Below are 16,769 nucleotides of genomic sequence, written 5' to 3'. Positions count from 1 at the left end.
CCACCCACAACCCATTATCCTCATTTATTTGGGAAGATAAAATAACTGGAACTGGAATGAAATCATAAAATACGTTAGGATGACTAAATTTTATACTATTGTATTTTCCCAGGCGAAGCCATGGGCGAAAAAGAATGAGATTTTCCTGGAACGAAAAAAATTCGTCTTCACATGTTGACTCCAGGAAAATTCTAAATCTCACCAATCGGTGTTGCTTGACGCAACCCGCTGTGTGGCCGCTCTCATTTAGTTTGATCATGAAGCCAATTCATTTTTGAATATTTGCGGAACCTAAGGATATATTATAAGAACCGTTTTGTTAATGACTTAACAATAAACAAATGATATTATGGTTTTATTTAATTATTTTGTTTTATTTTTACGACAATTGACAACGAAGCAAACGCCATCTATTGTGGCTCGAATGAACTCTGAACATCGACCCACGCGTAGTTCTGCACCTTGATGCTAGGTGGCACCAACATACTTTGAACAAAATAGATTTTAATTAAAAGCGAAACGCTAATTAGTAGTTCAAAATTTACAACGTCACAGTTCAAGTTTCTTGGATATCTACCTAGGTCGAAACTTAAAATCATTAAAAAGTTCTATGAAGCCTGGGCCGTTTTGCTTAGAATCGTTTTTATTTTTAGAATAAAGTTGCGGTTGCTCTCATTTGCACGTTAACAAAGCGTGACAGCAAGCAACTATTGCGTCAATAATGTGTTATCTTTGAGTAGGTACTTAGATATTTCGTAAATAGACCTACGATTTGATTAAGTATTTACCATTTCATATCTTATTGTTGCGAGGTTAATAAGCAATCTTGTACCTATAAGGATCTATTTAAACGCGACTGGGTAAAAAGAAATATTATCACTTATAGGTATGGGAACAAATCTCTATAAGAGAGGTCGCCCACCCCGACATTTTGCAGCGATTTAGATTTTGAAAAAAAAAACAACAGCGATACAGTTGCGATACTGCTGCTGGTCGTAACCTTAGCCCACGTAACACTGATTTTGCATTGCTACTGTCGCGATACAGCGACAAAAATTATACCTACGTTTGAACGCCTGTGATTGGTACCTACAGTTGCAAGATGGAGTCGATCACACAGTACTTTTTACATATGGACTCGATCGAGACCACGTTGGTCGCGTGGTCTTTGTTGCTGCTTTTATGGACGCAGCTACAGCGTGGGCAACGTAAATTTACAGAGTCACGCGTTAACATCGAAGCAGAAGTGATGCCAAAACGATACCATGCGATTGTATCACTAGTGAATCGCTACTGTCGCGCGTTGCAAATGTGACTCCAGAGTTCCAGAGGAATTTTTATAAAACTTAAATCCACGCGTACGCCAGCATCATCTAGTAATATCCTCGGTCACTTTGGATTGATGTGTAGGTGACCTTGACTAAGCAGCATCAGGATTGAAAAGTTCCCGTCCCCAAATTCGTGTGCGAAGTTGCTAAAGAAACGGTTCAGTAAAAAAAAGTAAGTATAAAACTGTTAAAAAAGCATTAGTTAAGTAAGTAATTGAACATAGAAGTTTCTTATTGAACTAAGTTTTCTCGAATCGTCATGTGAATCAACCTAAAGGTAAGTAACTTTTATCCAACATAATACTTATACTTATTCAAACTGTTCATCAAATATCTCCCCAATAGTCCCCAAAGTGACCCCTGAAACTGAATTCAGTTCGGGAATTTCGACGAACTTTATAGATATTCGAATTTGAAATGTTTGTAGGTACCTATTCAGAAGATCCCTGGGCACTGTCTAGTCGGACCCTCAGTACCAGTGGTCACGTACGTCTTGGGATCGTCAGCTGGGATGCGGCATTTAGTATGCGGAGTTGCGGACGAAGAGCACCCGGCACCTCATTTACATTTTTGCTGTAGTAAGTATAGTGTGTTATCTACCTATATGGCGTCATATTATGTGAACTGCTAGCTGATGCCCGCGACTTCGTACGCGTGAATTTAGGTTTTTAAAAATCCTGTGGGAACTTTTTAATTTCCCGGGATAAAATTAGCAATTATGCATTATGCAAAAAATCACCTCGATCCGTTGCGACGTGATTGGAGGACAAACCAACAAACACACTTTCGCATTTATAATATTATGGGTACTGATTTGATCTAAGGAACTATGGCGTTTTAGTGTGAAAGTGCCTTGTAAAACCTGTTTAGTTATTTAGTTCTATGGACGCATTCGAATCGAACTAACCAACTCTTGCAGTTTTGTCACTAGGTTTAGGTAGGTAGATACCTAGGTACCTCCTTAATTCTCGTATCGATTTAAAATCAATACGAGCAGTATTAACTATTAAGTACATAAGCCTACTTATCTTTACGGAAAACGTCAGAGATGCATCTGGCAACGCAATGTATTTTGTTTTGTTTATGTAATATTATGTGCAATGCGCAATTCCCACTTATTCATGTAATCTATAGTAACTCACCTTCCTACCACCGTACCGCAAGACAGCGGGTGAGTTTCCACCCCTATGTCGTCAACATTCCATTTTCGCGTACGAAACGCTTTGCGTCATCATTCCTTATACGCATGGCTAGGGTCTGGAATACAGAATACTCTTCCTAGATCAGTGTTTACGGCCAATTATAATCCGGGTATCTTTAAAACAAGAGTGAATAGGCACCTTCTAGGCAAACGCGTCCCATCTCAGGCCACATCATCACTTCCCATCAGGTGTGATCGTGGTAAAGCGTGCGCCTATAATAATTAAAAAAAAAAAACTACCCCTAAAAACTTAATCCACGCGGATGAAATTGCGGGTGCTATTAGGTATCTAGTTTGTAAACTACATTACCTTTGCTCAATATTTAATTACGAATAAAAAGCTTTGGAATAGTCAAATCATGTGAAAAGAAGAAAGAAAGAATCTATTAGTCGCAGATCAAAATGCTAGAATCCAGAGATGTAATACGGATTATTTAAAAAAAAAGAAACATATCGGAGGAAGCGCTGATGAAGAACCGGACAGAAAAAAACAAAAAAAAAACAAAGTAGGTATTGTACCTACAAGATGTGGTCAATAAAGTGATAAGTTCGATAGAGGCATTGACAGCTGAACGATAAAATATAATAGTAGTAGATCCGATCAAAGTCGGCGAAAATAATAATAGACAGGGCATTTATCTACAAGATACTACCTGACTGATCTATCAACGCACAGCTCATACTTAGGTACCACTGAACGGTTTGAGATGAAAGGCATAGGTGCAGATACAGATAGTAACGTAGACATCCACTAATAAGGATCTTTAAAAATTCAACCCGTCGTCGGCTCACTGCAGGGTCTTCTCTCTGAGTGAGAAGGGTTTGGCTATAGTCTACCACGCTGGCCATGTGCGGATTGGTAGACTTCACACACCATTGAGAACATTTTGGAGAAGTCTCAGGCATGCACGTTTTCTCACGATGTTTTCCTTCTCCGTTAAAGCAAGTGATATTTAATTACTTAAACGCACATAGCTCCGAAAAGTTAGAGGTGCGTGCCCGGGATCTAGGCTATCACAGCTGTTACTGTATGCTTAACTCTTACGACATGTGTATCGAACAGACAAACAAACAAACTAACAGACCAAAATTCTTCATTTTTACCTATCGGTAAAAATTATTCACGGTTTTTGCAAATTGAACGGGTTTGAAAAGGGGATGAAAGTTTGTATAAAAGTCCGTAATTATTATTTATTATTATTTATTTACAGGCAGACGTAGAGGGTTAGATATAGGTACTTAAGTATAAGTCCCGCAAATTTCTAATGCGCGTGGCCGCCAGTTTGGTGACGTCAGCACTAGACAAGTTTGGAGCTGATGGTATATTTTTATTTCGGCTGACGTCAAAATTACGTCATTTCGATGTTAATGAGACATGGTTCCAGCGCAATAGCAATTTGCGGGACTTATTACCTATACAATGTCGAGTGATCTAGGCTACACGGGATTTTTCGTGAATCCACGCGGACGAAGTTGCGTGTAAAAGCTAGTAGGTACAGTATAAATATTAAATACTGTGTCTGCTTTTCACGGTCTATCCGCTTAACCGGTACAGAGACAGCTTGTATTCCGGGGAACTAATTTTTATGAGTAGGCACTTACCTAACGGAAAATCAGTTTCCACGGGTTTTTTTAAAAACCTAAATCCACGCGGACGAAGTCACGGGTATCCTCTAGCGCTAAATAAATTGATGTCTGTCAGTTAATAAGGTTACTGGAACGGTTTTACGTTTTACCTATCTAAAAGACTTTGTATTAAGGGGGCATTATTATATGTATAAAGTAGGCACTTTTTTAACTCGTTTTTATTAACCTGCTTTCTCGTCGGTCTGTAAGTCTGTTTGTCTGTTCGATACGCATTTTGCAACCGATGAGCTAAGTATACAGTACAGCCGTGATAGCCTAGTGGTTAGGACGTCTGCTTTCAAATCGGAGGTCGGTGGTTCGATCCCGGGCACGCACCTCTAACTTTTCAGAGTTATGTGCGTTTTAAGTAAATATCACTTGCTTTAACGGAGAAGGAAAACATCGTGAGAAAACGTGCATGCCTGAGAGTTCTCCATAATGTTCTCAAAGGTGTGTGAAGTCTACCAATCCGCACATAGCCAGCGTGATAGACTATGACTAAATTCTTCTCACTCTGAGAGGAGACCCGTGCTCTGTAGTGAGCCGGCGCGGCGATGGGTTGATCATGATGATGATGAGCTAAGTATACCGCTAGATGCTTGATATTTTAAACATTGGTTGGAACGTGACCTTAGCACCCATCAGGTACGGAACCCTAACAACTAATCATTATTTCAACTGTGTGTAAGAAGTACCTAATACAAATTGAAACGCATACCTACATAATGAAAATAGTACTTGGCGCAAGAATGAAGGTCGAAGCATTTTATCCGTTAGCAAAACAAGGATGTTAGTAATGTATAAATCCGGAAGAGAATTGTTGAACGATTGCTAGTTACGGCTGAGAATACATAACAGTACAGGCGTAGGTACCTATGAGCTGTTAGGTATGTACATAAATAGGGAGTCGGGTCAACCAGATAAGTATGATATAATTAATTAAATGTAGCACAAGTAGTGTCTCTTTTGCTAGTGCTAATCAGTGACTCCACCACTGGTTCGGAATTAAAATTCTTCTGAAAACAGCTGTTGCTCTTTTCAAATCATAAAAAATTACAATATGTAACTTTTTTAAATTTGTTAAGCTATTGTGACATCATCTAAGAAACGATTTTTGAAAATTCAACCCCCCTGAGGTTAGGATTAAAATAGGGGTTAGAAAAAGTCCCTAAGTAATCCACGCGGACCAACTCGCGGGCATAGGCTATTACTAAGTTATTACTTAATAACTTACTAATAATAAGTTATTAGTTAATAGGTTCATAAATTAATTAATATTATTAAATAGGTAGTTTCCATATTAGTATAGTACCTACTTACTGCCAAAGGTAAAACTTTTAATGTTTTTTAACCATTTGGTATAAAAGTTAGGTAGGTAGGTAGCTAGCTTGCATTCCAGGAAAGGACATTTTTGTCTCGGAAAATAAAAGAGTTCCCACGGGATTTTTTGAAAACCTTTATTAACGTGAATGGAGTCGCGAACGTCATCTATTACACACATACACATACAGAAATACAATAATAAATATAAAGGAAATAGGAATGTACCTATATATAGGTGTACAGAAATGGCTTGCATCCTGCATAGGCTACTTTTTATCCTGGAAAGAGGATACACGGGACTTAAAAAACCCAAATCCATGCGGACGAAGTCGCGGCGGGTCATCTAGTAAAAAATAATTAGATAGGTAGGTGTTAGGTATTGTTTTTAAATGGAAATAAAGTGGGTGGTAATAATGACAAGCAATTTTAATCCATACTAATATTATATTAATAGGTTCGGATTTTTCCTCATTTGCATAGTTAATTATTATTATTAATGCGAAGTAAAACGTAACATAAAAATAATTATAATTTATAGTGAAACCGGCATTTTTGTACAGCAAAGAAAAAATAAGTAGGTACCTACATATAACGTTATTTTCTCGAGTCCCGGTATAAAGAGCTTCCTATAGAGAATAATGAGCTTACCTGTATGTCAAGATTATTTTTAACTAGGTATGTACTACAATTATATGTGCGGTGCTCTAGAGCATTTTTGGCGGTTATTCAATGAGCTCATGTCAAATCATTGTTGACTTCATATTATCATGCCAGAGATGTGCCCGAGCTTCAAAATGAAAATAATCTGCCAGTTCATGGTAATCATTCAACGATATCTTCAGTGTCCCACCCCACTGCATATAATTATTATTGTAATATTTAGTTTCTATTTAGATGGTTAGCTATATTGACAGTTTACATCCACGACATTACCTTAGGGTACCAACTAAGGTAAAGTAAACTAACTACCACATCCACAACAAACTCTGAAAAGTTAAAAGAACTTTCGTAGGTAACGACCCCCGCTAAATGACGTCCTAAGTACGTCCTTAACGACCCTGGTGATCAAATCATGACCGTCAATGCACCCTTATCTTGTGTGCAACACAGAATGACTCAGTGCACGCAGAACTTTGATTGAAATAAACGACAAGTACCTACACCTGTGTATAGTACCTACGCGACAAGTTGAAATGGTAATTGGAGAGGGAACGCCTCGCACACCCGCACAGCCCCCGCGCTAACCCGGTGCGGGCGAGCGCAAGTCACGTGCGGGTGGTCCCTCCGAATCATACCCCGATTGTCATCTCAACCTGTCGCGGACTATACCTATAAGTATTTCTCAAAATCCACCTAGACGATGCTACAATGGAAATTACATGTTATGTAGGTACACAGATAAGTAGGTACTCCATTAGCATTGTATACAGTAGAAAATCTTGGTACATACCTACTACCTATAGTAATGTTAACTATAGGTATTTCATCTCTTTGCTTGCCGTATTCGGGGTTTTTCGGGTACCTCAAAAGGAAAAAAGGAACCCTTATAGGATCACTTTGTTGTCTGTCTGTCTCTGGCTCTGTCAAGAAACCTACAGGGTACTTCCCGTTGACCTAGAATCATGAAATTTGGCACGTAGGTAGGTCTTATAACAGACGTTAAGGGAAAAATCTGAAAGCCTTGAATTTGTGGTTACATCACGAAAAAAATTAAAATGTGTTCATGAACAAATAATTAGTAGGTATTTTTATTTATTTTTATGTAGGTAGATACTAGGTATAATAGTTTCGAGATATTGTGCAATATGTCAAAAAAACACGACTGTAGTACGGGACCCTCGGTGCGCGAGTCTGACTAGCCCTTGGCCGGGATGTTTATAATAACAAAATATCGACTGGTAAAATCTTCCCCTTAACGAGCATGCGGCGTATTCGTGACGACGCGGCGTCATCCGCGTGGTCGCCGTCTTCTTGTAGCATGTGCGTTTATCATTGCATTGATAGTATGAATTCTTTTGTTTTCATTGGACGTATCGAGGGCGTGAGCGCTACGCCTGTTATATATAAATCGGCTGTCTTCTCACTCGCGCAGCATTGCCTCCTCGCTCAGGCGCCGCACGTTACGCATTATCGGTTTATTAATAGTTTCTTATCAGTTACCTACTTAAGTATATTTATTAGTTTACATTATTAATAGTTGTACAGGTAAGATATTAAAATATTTTAAACCAATATTTAAGTGAAACTAGTTTCATGACGTCGCGGCGGCCGCGGCCCGGGCTCCTCCGGCTTTTGGGCTATAAAGCCCAATATTTTTTATTAAATAATTAATTATAATATAATTATTTTAAAACATAAGTTTTAAAAAGGCTTAGATCTGTAGTTTCCATTAGAATTTCCTTTATTCATTTTCATGTAGGCACTTTTCTTTGGATGTGCAGACATAATGTTAGTCATTAATATTAAAATAAAGAGATTTTTAACAAAGAATTTACCTACTAAGACAAAGTTAAGCACTATTATATACCTTCGTGTTATGAAACTAGCTAGGTAATTCACTCTGGTTTCTGGGTGGAATCTCTGAATATCCTTTCCTACTGGGGCAGTTTGACCTGTATGTTTGTCCGTCAATCAGTTCCTTTAATAAAAAGAATCAGGGATGAGCTGTCGCATTGGAAGCTGTGAACAAATTAAATTGATAGTTATGAACGATTGAAATGGACTATAAGGTCTATTCAACATAATTATTATCTAGTTTAGAGTTAGAGAATGCATCTGAAAGCCACATTGAGTTTAGACAAACACTAACTCAATATCGCAGTTTAGTAAGGAACCAATATCTAAACACACCTGTACTAATGTATAATGTTAAATAACGATAAATGTTATTTTCCAGTTCACAATGGCTTACCTACAGTCGATGCCTAAGTCGGAAACCATCGAGTTACGCGAAAAACACATAGGGTATGTTAATTATTTTTATTTACAATGCAGGCAAAGCGTAAAACTGTTCGAGCATAAACGAATTATTTATGACGGGTAGGTAGTAAAATATTGCTTTTATTCTGTCCTATTAGTTGTACTTAAATAAATAGTGAGTAAGTTTACCTCTCTAAAGTGAGCAAAGCTGTGAAAATTAAGCAGTTTTATTGGGATTTGCTACGGAGAGTAGTACCTAGTAGTGCGCTCGGCCGCAACAAATAGGAAGATCTTTATCCAGGCTAGTGATGTGCCCGTTTACCAAGCTAGTCCGATCATTAACTTTGTTAGAGAGATTGAATATCCGGTAGCGACATCTAGTTTGTCCGTCATGAGTTACTTCGTCGCAGTGTGCGATGTGTGTGGATCCATCAGAGCATCATCATCTAGTGCTTATTATAATATGGAGAGACTGGAGAGGAGCATCATCTAGTGCTTGTTATAACAAGATGTATGAAGACCAGAGTGCCACACTATTTGTCCTAGGATTTGGTAGGTAGGTATCTGCGATTAATGTTGACGTTTCAAAACGATTGAGCTATTTAGACTTCTTTATATCTACTGTCATGAATTTGGAAAATAGCTTAACGTTAACGTGTAACGATTTTTCAAAAGGCAATAAATAAACTAAGCCTAACATTTATCAGCTCCCATCTATCAGTATTAATTGCTTGTTTCGCTACGGTACAGAAACTGGGTGGAGACTTGAAACAGTAAATTTGTTACAGTGCCGCCTGCCAATTGTTTTTCCGTTCATCTCCATTGAAAATTGTGCGAGGCATTGCCCAATTTATGTATGACGAAACCGGCGAACGATATCTAGACTGCATAAACAACGTAGCTCATGGTTAGTACCTATGTTAAAATATATGTACTACAATATGTAAAAATATAGGTAAGTACCTACCTATACTAAATACTTAAGACACACACGCACGCACGCACACACACACAATGCTAGACGGAAACATTTCCATCGCGGCTCCTAGGAGTTGTAGGAAGGAACTGTATGAAGGTGATCACAGGAAGATTGCGCGTAGCTAGGCAGGATTGGAAAAAACAGTTTATTTAAACAAAACATTTTTGTTTAAAACAGATTAAAAACTTGCCTTTAAAACTGCTTTTTAGAGTTCCGTACCTACCTCAGAAGGAAAAAGGAACCCTTATAGGATCACTTCGTTGTGGCGTCGGTCTGTCGTGTCTGTCAAGAAACCTATAGGATAGGTACTTCCCATTGACCTAGAATTATGAATTTTGGCAGTTAGGCAGGTCTTATAGCACACGTAAGGGGAAATCCGAAAACCGTGAATTTGTGGTTACATCATAGATCACAAAAGAAAATGTTTTCATGAACAAATAATTAGTATTTTCAACTTTCAAAGGAAGACTAATATAACAAGTGGGGTATCATATGAAAGGGTTTTACCTGAACATTCTAAAACAGTTTTTTATTCATTTTACGCTTAAAAGTCTTTGATTTATCGTACAAAATGTAAAAAAAATATGACTGTACTACGGAACTCTCGGTGCGCGAGCCTGACTCGCACTTGGCCGGTTTTTTAATTATAGGGAGGCAAAGTGGAATCAAACAGTTCGCTTAGTGGGGACACGCCCTTAGGTATGAATAGGTACTTATTGGAATAAGATAGGTAGGACTAGCAATTAGGTGTTGGCGCGTTAGTTATCTATTGTTAGTGTCAACAACTATTATGATTATTTATAACTATAATATAAAATAAATAGTAGGTAGGTAGGTACTGTCACGAAGTAACGCTGTTATCAATAAATTGTGTTTAGTATAATATGACATTACATAATTTCATGAGATCTTACGCAAACTGGAATTATTAGGTATACCTACTTGATATCTATTTCAAATTAGCTTCTCATCTATACCTACCTACTACTATTATAAAAAGTAAAGATTTGTTTGTTTCTAATCGATAAACTCTGAAACTAATGAACTGATTTGAATAATTCGTTCGCCATTAAAAAGCTACTTCATCCAGAAGTAGGTAATATAGACTGTGTCAAACTCTGGAATTCTCTCCCCGCTGAAATACGTCAGGCGAAATCCTTAAACACCTTCAATAATCGTTTGAAGAACTATTATTTATCTATGTAAACAGAATTATGTAGTATATTATAGAGATATGTATATAGGTATATATATTTATATATATTTGTGTATTATTAGTATGTACTGTGTATGTAGTCTAATTATTTATAATAATATAATATAACTAGGGCCATTTTCGGCTGCCGCACCAACCCGTGCTTTCGTGATTCCTTTCGTCAAAGGATGCCTGGAAGAGATCGCTTTAGCGATAAGGCCGCCTTTGCATGCTAGACCTATTAGATTAAGATCCTTGTATGTTTTTTCAATGTTTACTTTGTGTTGTGTGCAATAAAGTGTAAATAAATAGACTATAAATCAAACCACGGACGAAGTCGCGGGCAAAAAGGTCATAATATTATATTCAGCGTAGGTACCTACTCAAGATATTTCTAGATACCTTAACCTAGGTACCTACTACAGAAATAAGACATAATTCGAATATCTAAATATTGTTAAATCTCTCTGCCCAAGTATAGTATGTACCTACCTACCGAAGATAGTTTCTCATATAAATAACCTAAGTATACATACTTACACCTATGTACTTACTTTTTTCAGTTGGACATTGCCATCCGCATGTGGTGGAAGCTGGTCGTAACCAGATGTCACTAATATCAACAAATAATCGTTACCTTCACGACGAAATCGTAATACTCGCTGAGAGAATCGTCAAAACGATGCCCGAATCTCTTTCAGTCTGCTTCTTCGTCAACTCTGGATCAGAGGCCAATGACCTCGCCTTGAGATTAGCTCGAGTGCACACTAAAAACAAGGACGTCATTACACTCGACCAGTAAGTACCAGCTGTACTCGTATGCAAAATGATTTCCTTAAGATATAGGTAGTTTCAAGATTATGAAGGCGTTTATTAATATAGACTAGGGAGGTGTCACCTATTAGTGAACACTATAGTAAATATGTCACAGACAACTTAATAATACTTAATTAAATTGTAAGTATTCATTATTAAACTAATAATATTAATCATTATTAGTAGGTAATTAATATTAATTCTAGGTCAGTAAGTCATCGTTTATTTTAGTTAATTAGTAATATTAATGGTAGCAGTCTTGAAATACCTTATTTTAAAGGCAATATTATAGAGAATACTAGTTATTTTGAGAGTAGTGTTTCGGGGGGGGGAATGTTATTGGGGTGCTACTAGCGCCTGTTTGTTCCAGCGCGTATCATGGGCATCTTACGTCTATGATCGATGTCTCGCCATACAAACTGAACCTACCAGGAGGGCCCGACAAACCAGAGTGGGTTCATGTGGTGAGTTCGCCATGCACCTTCTCGATTTCAGGCCCGTAACGAAGTTCGTGCACATTTTGATCGGTCTTTATAGGTACTTATTAATTTTATTTTAATAGGAACCAGGTACCTAGGTAACGTTTTTCGACTTCAAAAAGTTTGAACATTGTTAAAGACAATTTGTAATTGTTACTGTTGATATTAAGTTTTTATGTACCGACCTACTAATGAAACGTGACAAGCTAATAAATGTTAGTTAATCATCCAAATTCAAATCGGAGTTCACCCGTCCATAACTCCATACTTGTACGAAATTACCTATTAAAATATACGAAACGTACGAAATTACCTAATACCTAATACCTAGTAAATGTACGAAATTACCTATAAAATACCTATTAGAACCTGACAGGTTCTAATAGGTATAACTATGAACATGCATCAGTTCAATAAACAAGAACATACTTAAAATCATTATTGATAAAAATAACAACATGATGCTAATCCTAATATGAATAGAATTATATTACGACGATAATATTATAATAGTCTATAAAAACTTTTTGTGTTAGCGAAAATGTAAGCGAACGTGCGTGTATATTTGTGTTATTAATTTTAGGTTGATATTGCGTAGCCAACGCAATATAAGCAAAATTTGGATTTATGTCTGCTTTTATTACAAGTGAAATTTCGTATTCCCGCGGTATAAGAAATAATATATTATTTGATAAGACTTTATTTGCCGCGCGTGGTATATTCAATTTATTTGTAATAGTGTTACGATATTATGTAGCCATTGTATACAATTGACGATTATGATTTTACTAACTTCTTGTTAGGTGAGGCAATTCCAATTGTATGTGCACCTATCTAGAGTACATTAATTTCTAATATTTAGACTTTGGAGACCTATTTAAGTTTTTTTAAATTCCATTACAAGTTAGCCCTTGACTGCAATCTCCCTTGGTAGTACCTAAGTGATGATGTAGTCTAAGATGGAAGCGGGCTAACTTGGAAGGGAGGCAGTTTTTATTAAACCCCTTATCAGTTTCTACACGGCATCGTACCTACCGGAAGGCTAAATCGTTTGGCGGAATGGCTTTGCCAGTAGGGTGGTAACTAGCCACGGCCGTAGCCAGACCAGAGACAATTTAGAAATTAGAAAAAAGAAAAGAAATAAGGCCTTGTAATTTATTATTAGATACCTAAAATTTGATCTCATATAGTGAAAATGTGACTCGTGACTCATTGACTGACTCGTTAACATCCAGTGCAAACCTTGGAACCTAAAAAGCTGAAATGTTGCACTGTGCATAGAGGTCAGGGCTATAGTGTATACCACGTATAAAGCCGGATTTCACTAAATTTCCTCGGGATATAGGGAATACCTAAAAAGGATTTAGGTACCTACATGTTCGCCAGCGAAGCCGCGGGTGGTCGCAAGTTAACAATAAATAATTTATTTGCCTAAAAATATCTTGATAGCTAATTATTTCAATATTGTGTATGATTCGGAAAAAAATGAACAACATTGTAAAAATAAATCTGTACATTCCTATTTTCATTATCAATGATAATAAAATAGAAATCATATAACTAAATAAAATATGTTTTATATTAGGCACCATGTCCTGACGTGTACAGAGGAAAGTATGTGCATCCACGGGATTCGCAATGTGAAGAAGAGCTAGGGCAAATGTATGCGGACGAAGTTGGAAGAATCTGTAGAGAAATTAAGAAGAAAACCAACGGTGTTTGCGCATTCATAGCTGAGAGTCTGCAAAGTTGTGGAGGACAAATAATTCCTCCAGATGGCTACATGAAGAGAGTTTTCGAGTGAGTCTATTGTATAACTACCAAGTACCAACACACATTCTTATTTTGAGGGTTCCGTGCCCGAAGGTTACCAAGGGGACCCGATTACTTAGCCTCCGCTGTCCGTCTGTCTGTCAGCGGACTGCATCTCGAGGGGTATTACATACAAGCGCTTCGGCTTTAGATTTTGGATCTTCGGCTACTAACGTAAAAAACTGATTTTAGGTACGTTCGAGAAGCGAATGGCGTGTGTATCGCTGACGAAGTCCAAGTGGGCTTCGGACGCGCGGGCTCGCACATGTGGGCGTTCGAGACGCAGGACGTAGTACCAGACATTGTGACTATGGGCAAACCGATGGGCAATGGGCATCCTGTGGCTGCAGTGATAACCACGCCAGAGATCGCCAAGAGCTTTGCTGATACCGGCGTTGAGTACTTTAATACGGTAATTTTTTGCCTATATAATATGTATTATATACTTTTTAAGAAAATGCTTTTAAAACATAAATTCAGTTCCCAAGCATTGAACGTAGGTATGCAAATAGATTATTTATTCCTCCTTGCTAAGGGTCGTGACTCCTATCCAAATCACATAATAGGATAATAATGCGGCGGTAAAAAACTCACTATGAGAACGAGATTTCGATTCTTAGGTTTTTAGTTATTATCAGATGTTAGTGATAATAACCGGGACCGACGATGGCTTAACGTGGGCTCTCCGAGGCACGGAGGAAACAAAAACGCTAAATTTGGACCTCAAAAGTCGATCACCCCATCCAGTTACCGACTTGGGTGAACGTTGCTTTAACAATCGAAATCGATTGATATGCGTTGTCCCTTACCTAAGTATTTAAGTATAATAATAATTTACTCCGCGTTGTTCGATAAATAATAAATAATGTACCTAACTAGGTAACTAATTAAATTCCTTACCACAGTACGGCGGCAATCCAGTTTCCTGCGCAATCGCGAATGCGGTCCTTGATGTCATCGAAGAGGAACGTCTCCTAGAGCGTGCAGCCAGGGTCGGCAGCCATCTCCTGACGCGCTGTGAAGGGCTTAAGCACAAGCACGGGCTGGTCGGCGACGTGCGAGGCAGAGGCTTGTTCGTTGGTGTCGAGCTGGTAACCGACAGAGAGAGCCGGACGCCGGCGACGGCGGAGGCCAAGCACATTGTGAACAGGTAGGTTTTACATGTAAGGCTGAGAATAAAGATTAAGGGCGCTTGACACTCATTAGTATTTCGTTTCCGTTCCGTTATTAGTCGCCGTCATACAAAATGTACGTACGCTTGTGTTCGTATGTTTTAAACGGATACGTCAAAATATTAATCAAATGAGTGCACAAGCATAATTATATTCGTTTTGTATGACTGCCACTTCGAATCGTATTTTTACGAAGACGAGTACGAACCAGTGCACAAATGCCCTAAGCTGCGCGTGCTGGATTAAGTGCAGCTTTTAGAGACTATGTGTACTTTTAATTTAAAAGAAAATATATACTATAAAAAGTAAAAGTAAATAAGTAAGTAAATAGTACCGTACACATTTAATACGATACATTATATTTTAACTAAGTACCTATCTACCTACTTTAATATTTATTAAATTATGTTATGAAAGAACCACAAAAATGAGAAATAATAGTTGATTCCATGCATTGCTCTTAAAGTACACATTATTTTAATTTGCAACTAGCACAAAGAGATAGACAAATAAATAAAGAGCTTTTACTCACTTTAAAATTTTATCGAAATCGAATCAAAAGGGAATAAATACATTTCCTGCAGCTTCAGATTTTATGTGCAAATAAAAATATAGGTAGATGATACCTATAATAATAATCAATTGTACTGATTCAGACAAGACATTATTTCTAGTACGATTAGTAGGTTTACCTAGAGATTAAAGACTACTTAAATGAAATAAATAACTTATTCTAGGATGCGTGAGGAAAAGATCCTAATAAGTAGAGATGGACCAGACAGTAATGTACTGAAGTTCAAACCTCCAATGGTCTTCACAACCCAAGATGCTGACAGAGTTGTAGACACACTTGACAGAGTCCTTGCTGAATTGGATGGAAACAGTCTACCGATGAAAGTACAGCTTGAGGTAATGTCATTTGTAATTGCGTACCTGTCTATTGGTTCTTTCATCTATATAAATTATGTATAAATGGAAAAGCTGACTGACTGACTGATCTATCAACCCACAGCTCAAACCACTGGACGGATCGAGCTATTTGGCATGCAGATAGCTATAATGACGTAGGCATCCGCTAAGAAAGGATTTTTGAAAATTCAACCCGTAAAAACGCCCGCTTGGTTTGCTTTATGTATGTTCTCCGATTACTCGAAGACGCCTGGACCGATTTTGAAAATTCTTTTTTTGTTTGAAATGGTATACTTCAAAGGTGGTCCCATTTAAATTTGGTGAAGATCTGATGAACATCTTCGAAGAGAGATAATGGAACTCCTCAACGGATAAGAGTAAATTGATCGCGATCAGTGTGATAGCTTAGTAAACAGTAGATTTTTAACCAGGCATAGCATAGTTTAATACCATGGGGCCACAAAAAATTGTGTTTTTTTTTTACAAAAAATAAATAAAAACCGACTTCAATACACAAACACTAAAAATTAAAAAATAATTTAATTTATTACCGAATATATTATGTATACAAGAGTTAATATAGTTCCATAATACTATTTTTTGAGGCGCCATTGTAGTCTCATAAAAATATGAAGTCTAGACCATTCGCGCAACTAAAGCTAATTGGCATTATAAATTAAATTATTTTTTAATTTTTAGTGTTTGTGTATTGAAGTCGGTTTTTATTTTTCGGTATTTAAAAAAAGTTGTGAATTAAACTTCAAATTCATTTACAGGTGCGAGTGACTCCAATAAGGGATGTGGAAAACAGGGAGCTGGTGGTGACAAACAGTATACAATGTGTTAAAACTGTTTAGTGCTAGGAAACATCTCAAAAGTATTATCGAAATTAAGTCTGTAAATATATAGGTATAAATAAATAATGATACTTTTAAGTCATATTGTAAATTGTAATACTAAATATATTTAAGTAAAACTTAAGAGATTAAAAGAAAGTTAACTTTTTATGA

At 37.2% G+C, this 16,769-nt stretch overlaps 1 protein-coding gene across 2 annotated transcripts; it reads left to right on the top strand.

The window, feature by feature from the left end:
- The first annotated feature begins 1,081 nt into the window (after positions 1-1,081).
- LOC117987331 (alanine--glyoxylate aminotransferase 2-like) lies at positions 1,082-16,764 on the top strand. 2 transcript variants are annotated; one of them, XM_069502109.1, is made up of 11 exons: positions 1,082-1,500; positions 1,756-1,906; positions 8,375-8,442; positions 9,186-9,304; positions 11,135-11,369; positions 11,758-11,851; positions 13,452-13,666; positions 13,871-14,090; positions 14,584-14,828; positions 15,588-15,759; positions 16,536-16,764. In XM_069502109.1, exons 3-11 carry the CDS (start codon positions 8,381-8,383, stop codon positions 16,614-16,616), a joined length of 1,443 nt encoding a protein of 480 aa, XP_069358210.1. In that variant the 5' UTR covers positions 1,082-1,500; positions 1,756-1,906; positions 8,375-8,380; the 3' UTR covers positions 16,617-16,764. The 2 variants fall into 2 exon arrangements, with proteins under 2 accessions (XP_069358210.1, XP_034830222.1); XM_034974331.2 differs by lacking the exons at positions 1,082-1,500; positions 1,756-1,906 and adding an exon at positions 7,556-7,683.
- Positions 16,765-16,769: the final 5 nt, after the last annotated feature.

The sequence above is a fragment of the Maniola hyperantus genome, chromosome 12 (genome assembly GCF_902806685.2).
Source record: "Maniola hyperantus chromosome 12, iAphHyp1.2, whole genome shotgun sequence".
NCBI classification, from domain to species: domain Eukaryota; kingdom Metazoa; phylum Arthropoda; class Insecta; order Lepidoptera; family Nymphalidae; genus Maniola; species Maniola hyperantus.
The sequence above is the reverse complement of the archived record's forward strand: the minus strand, read 5'-3'. Positions and strand labels throughout refer to the sequence as shown.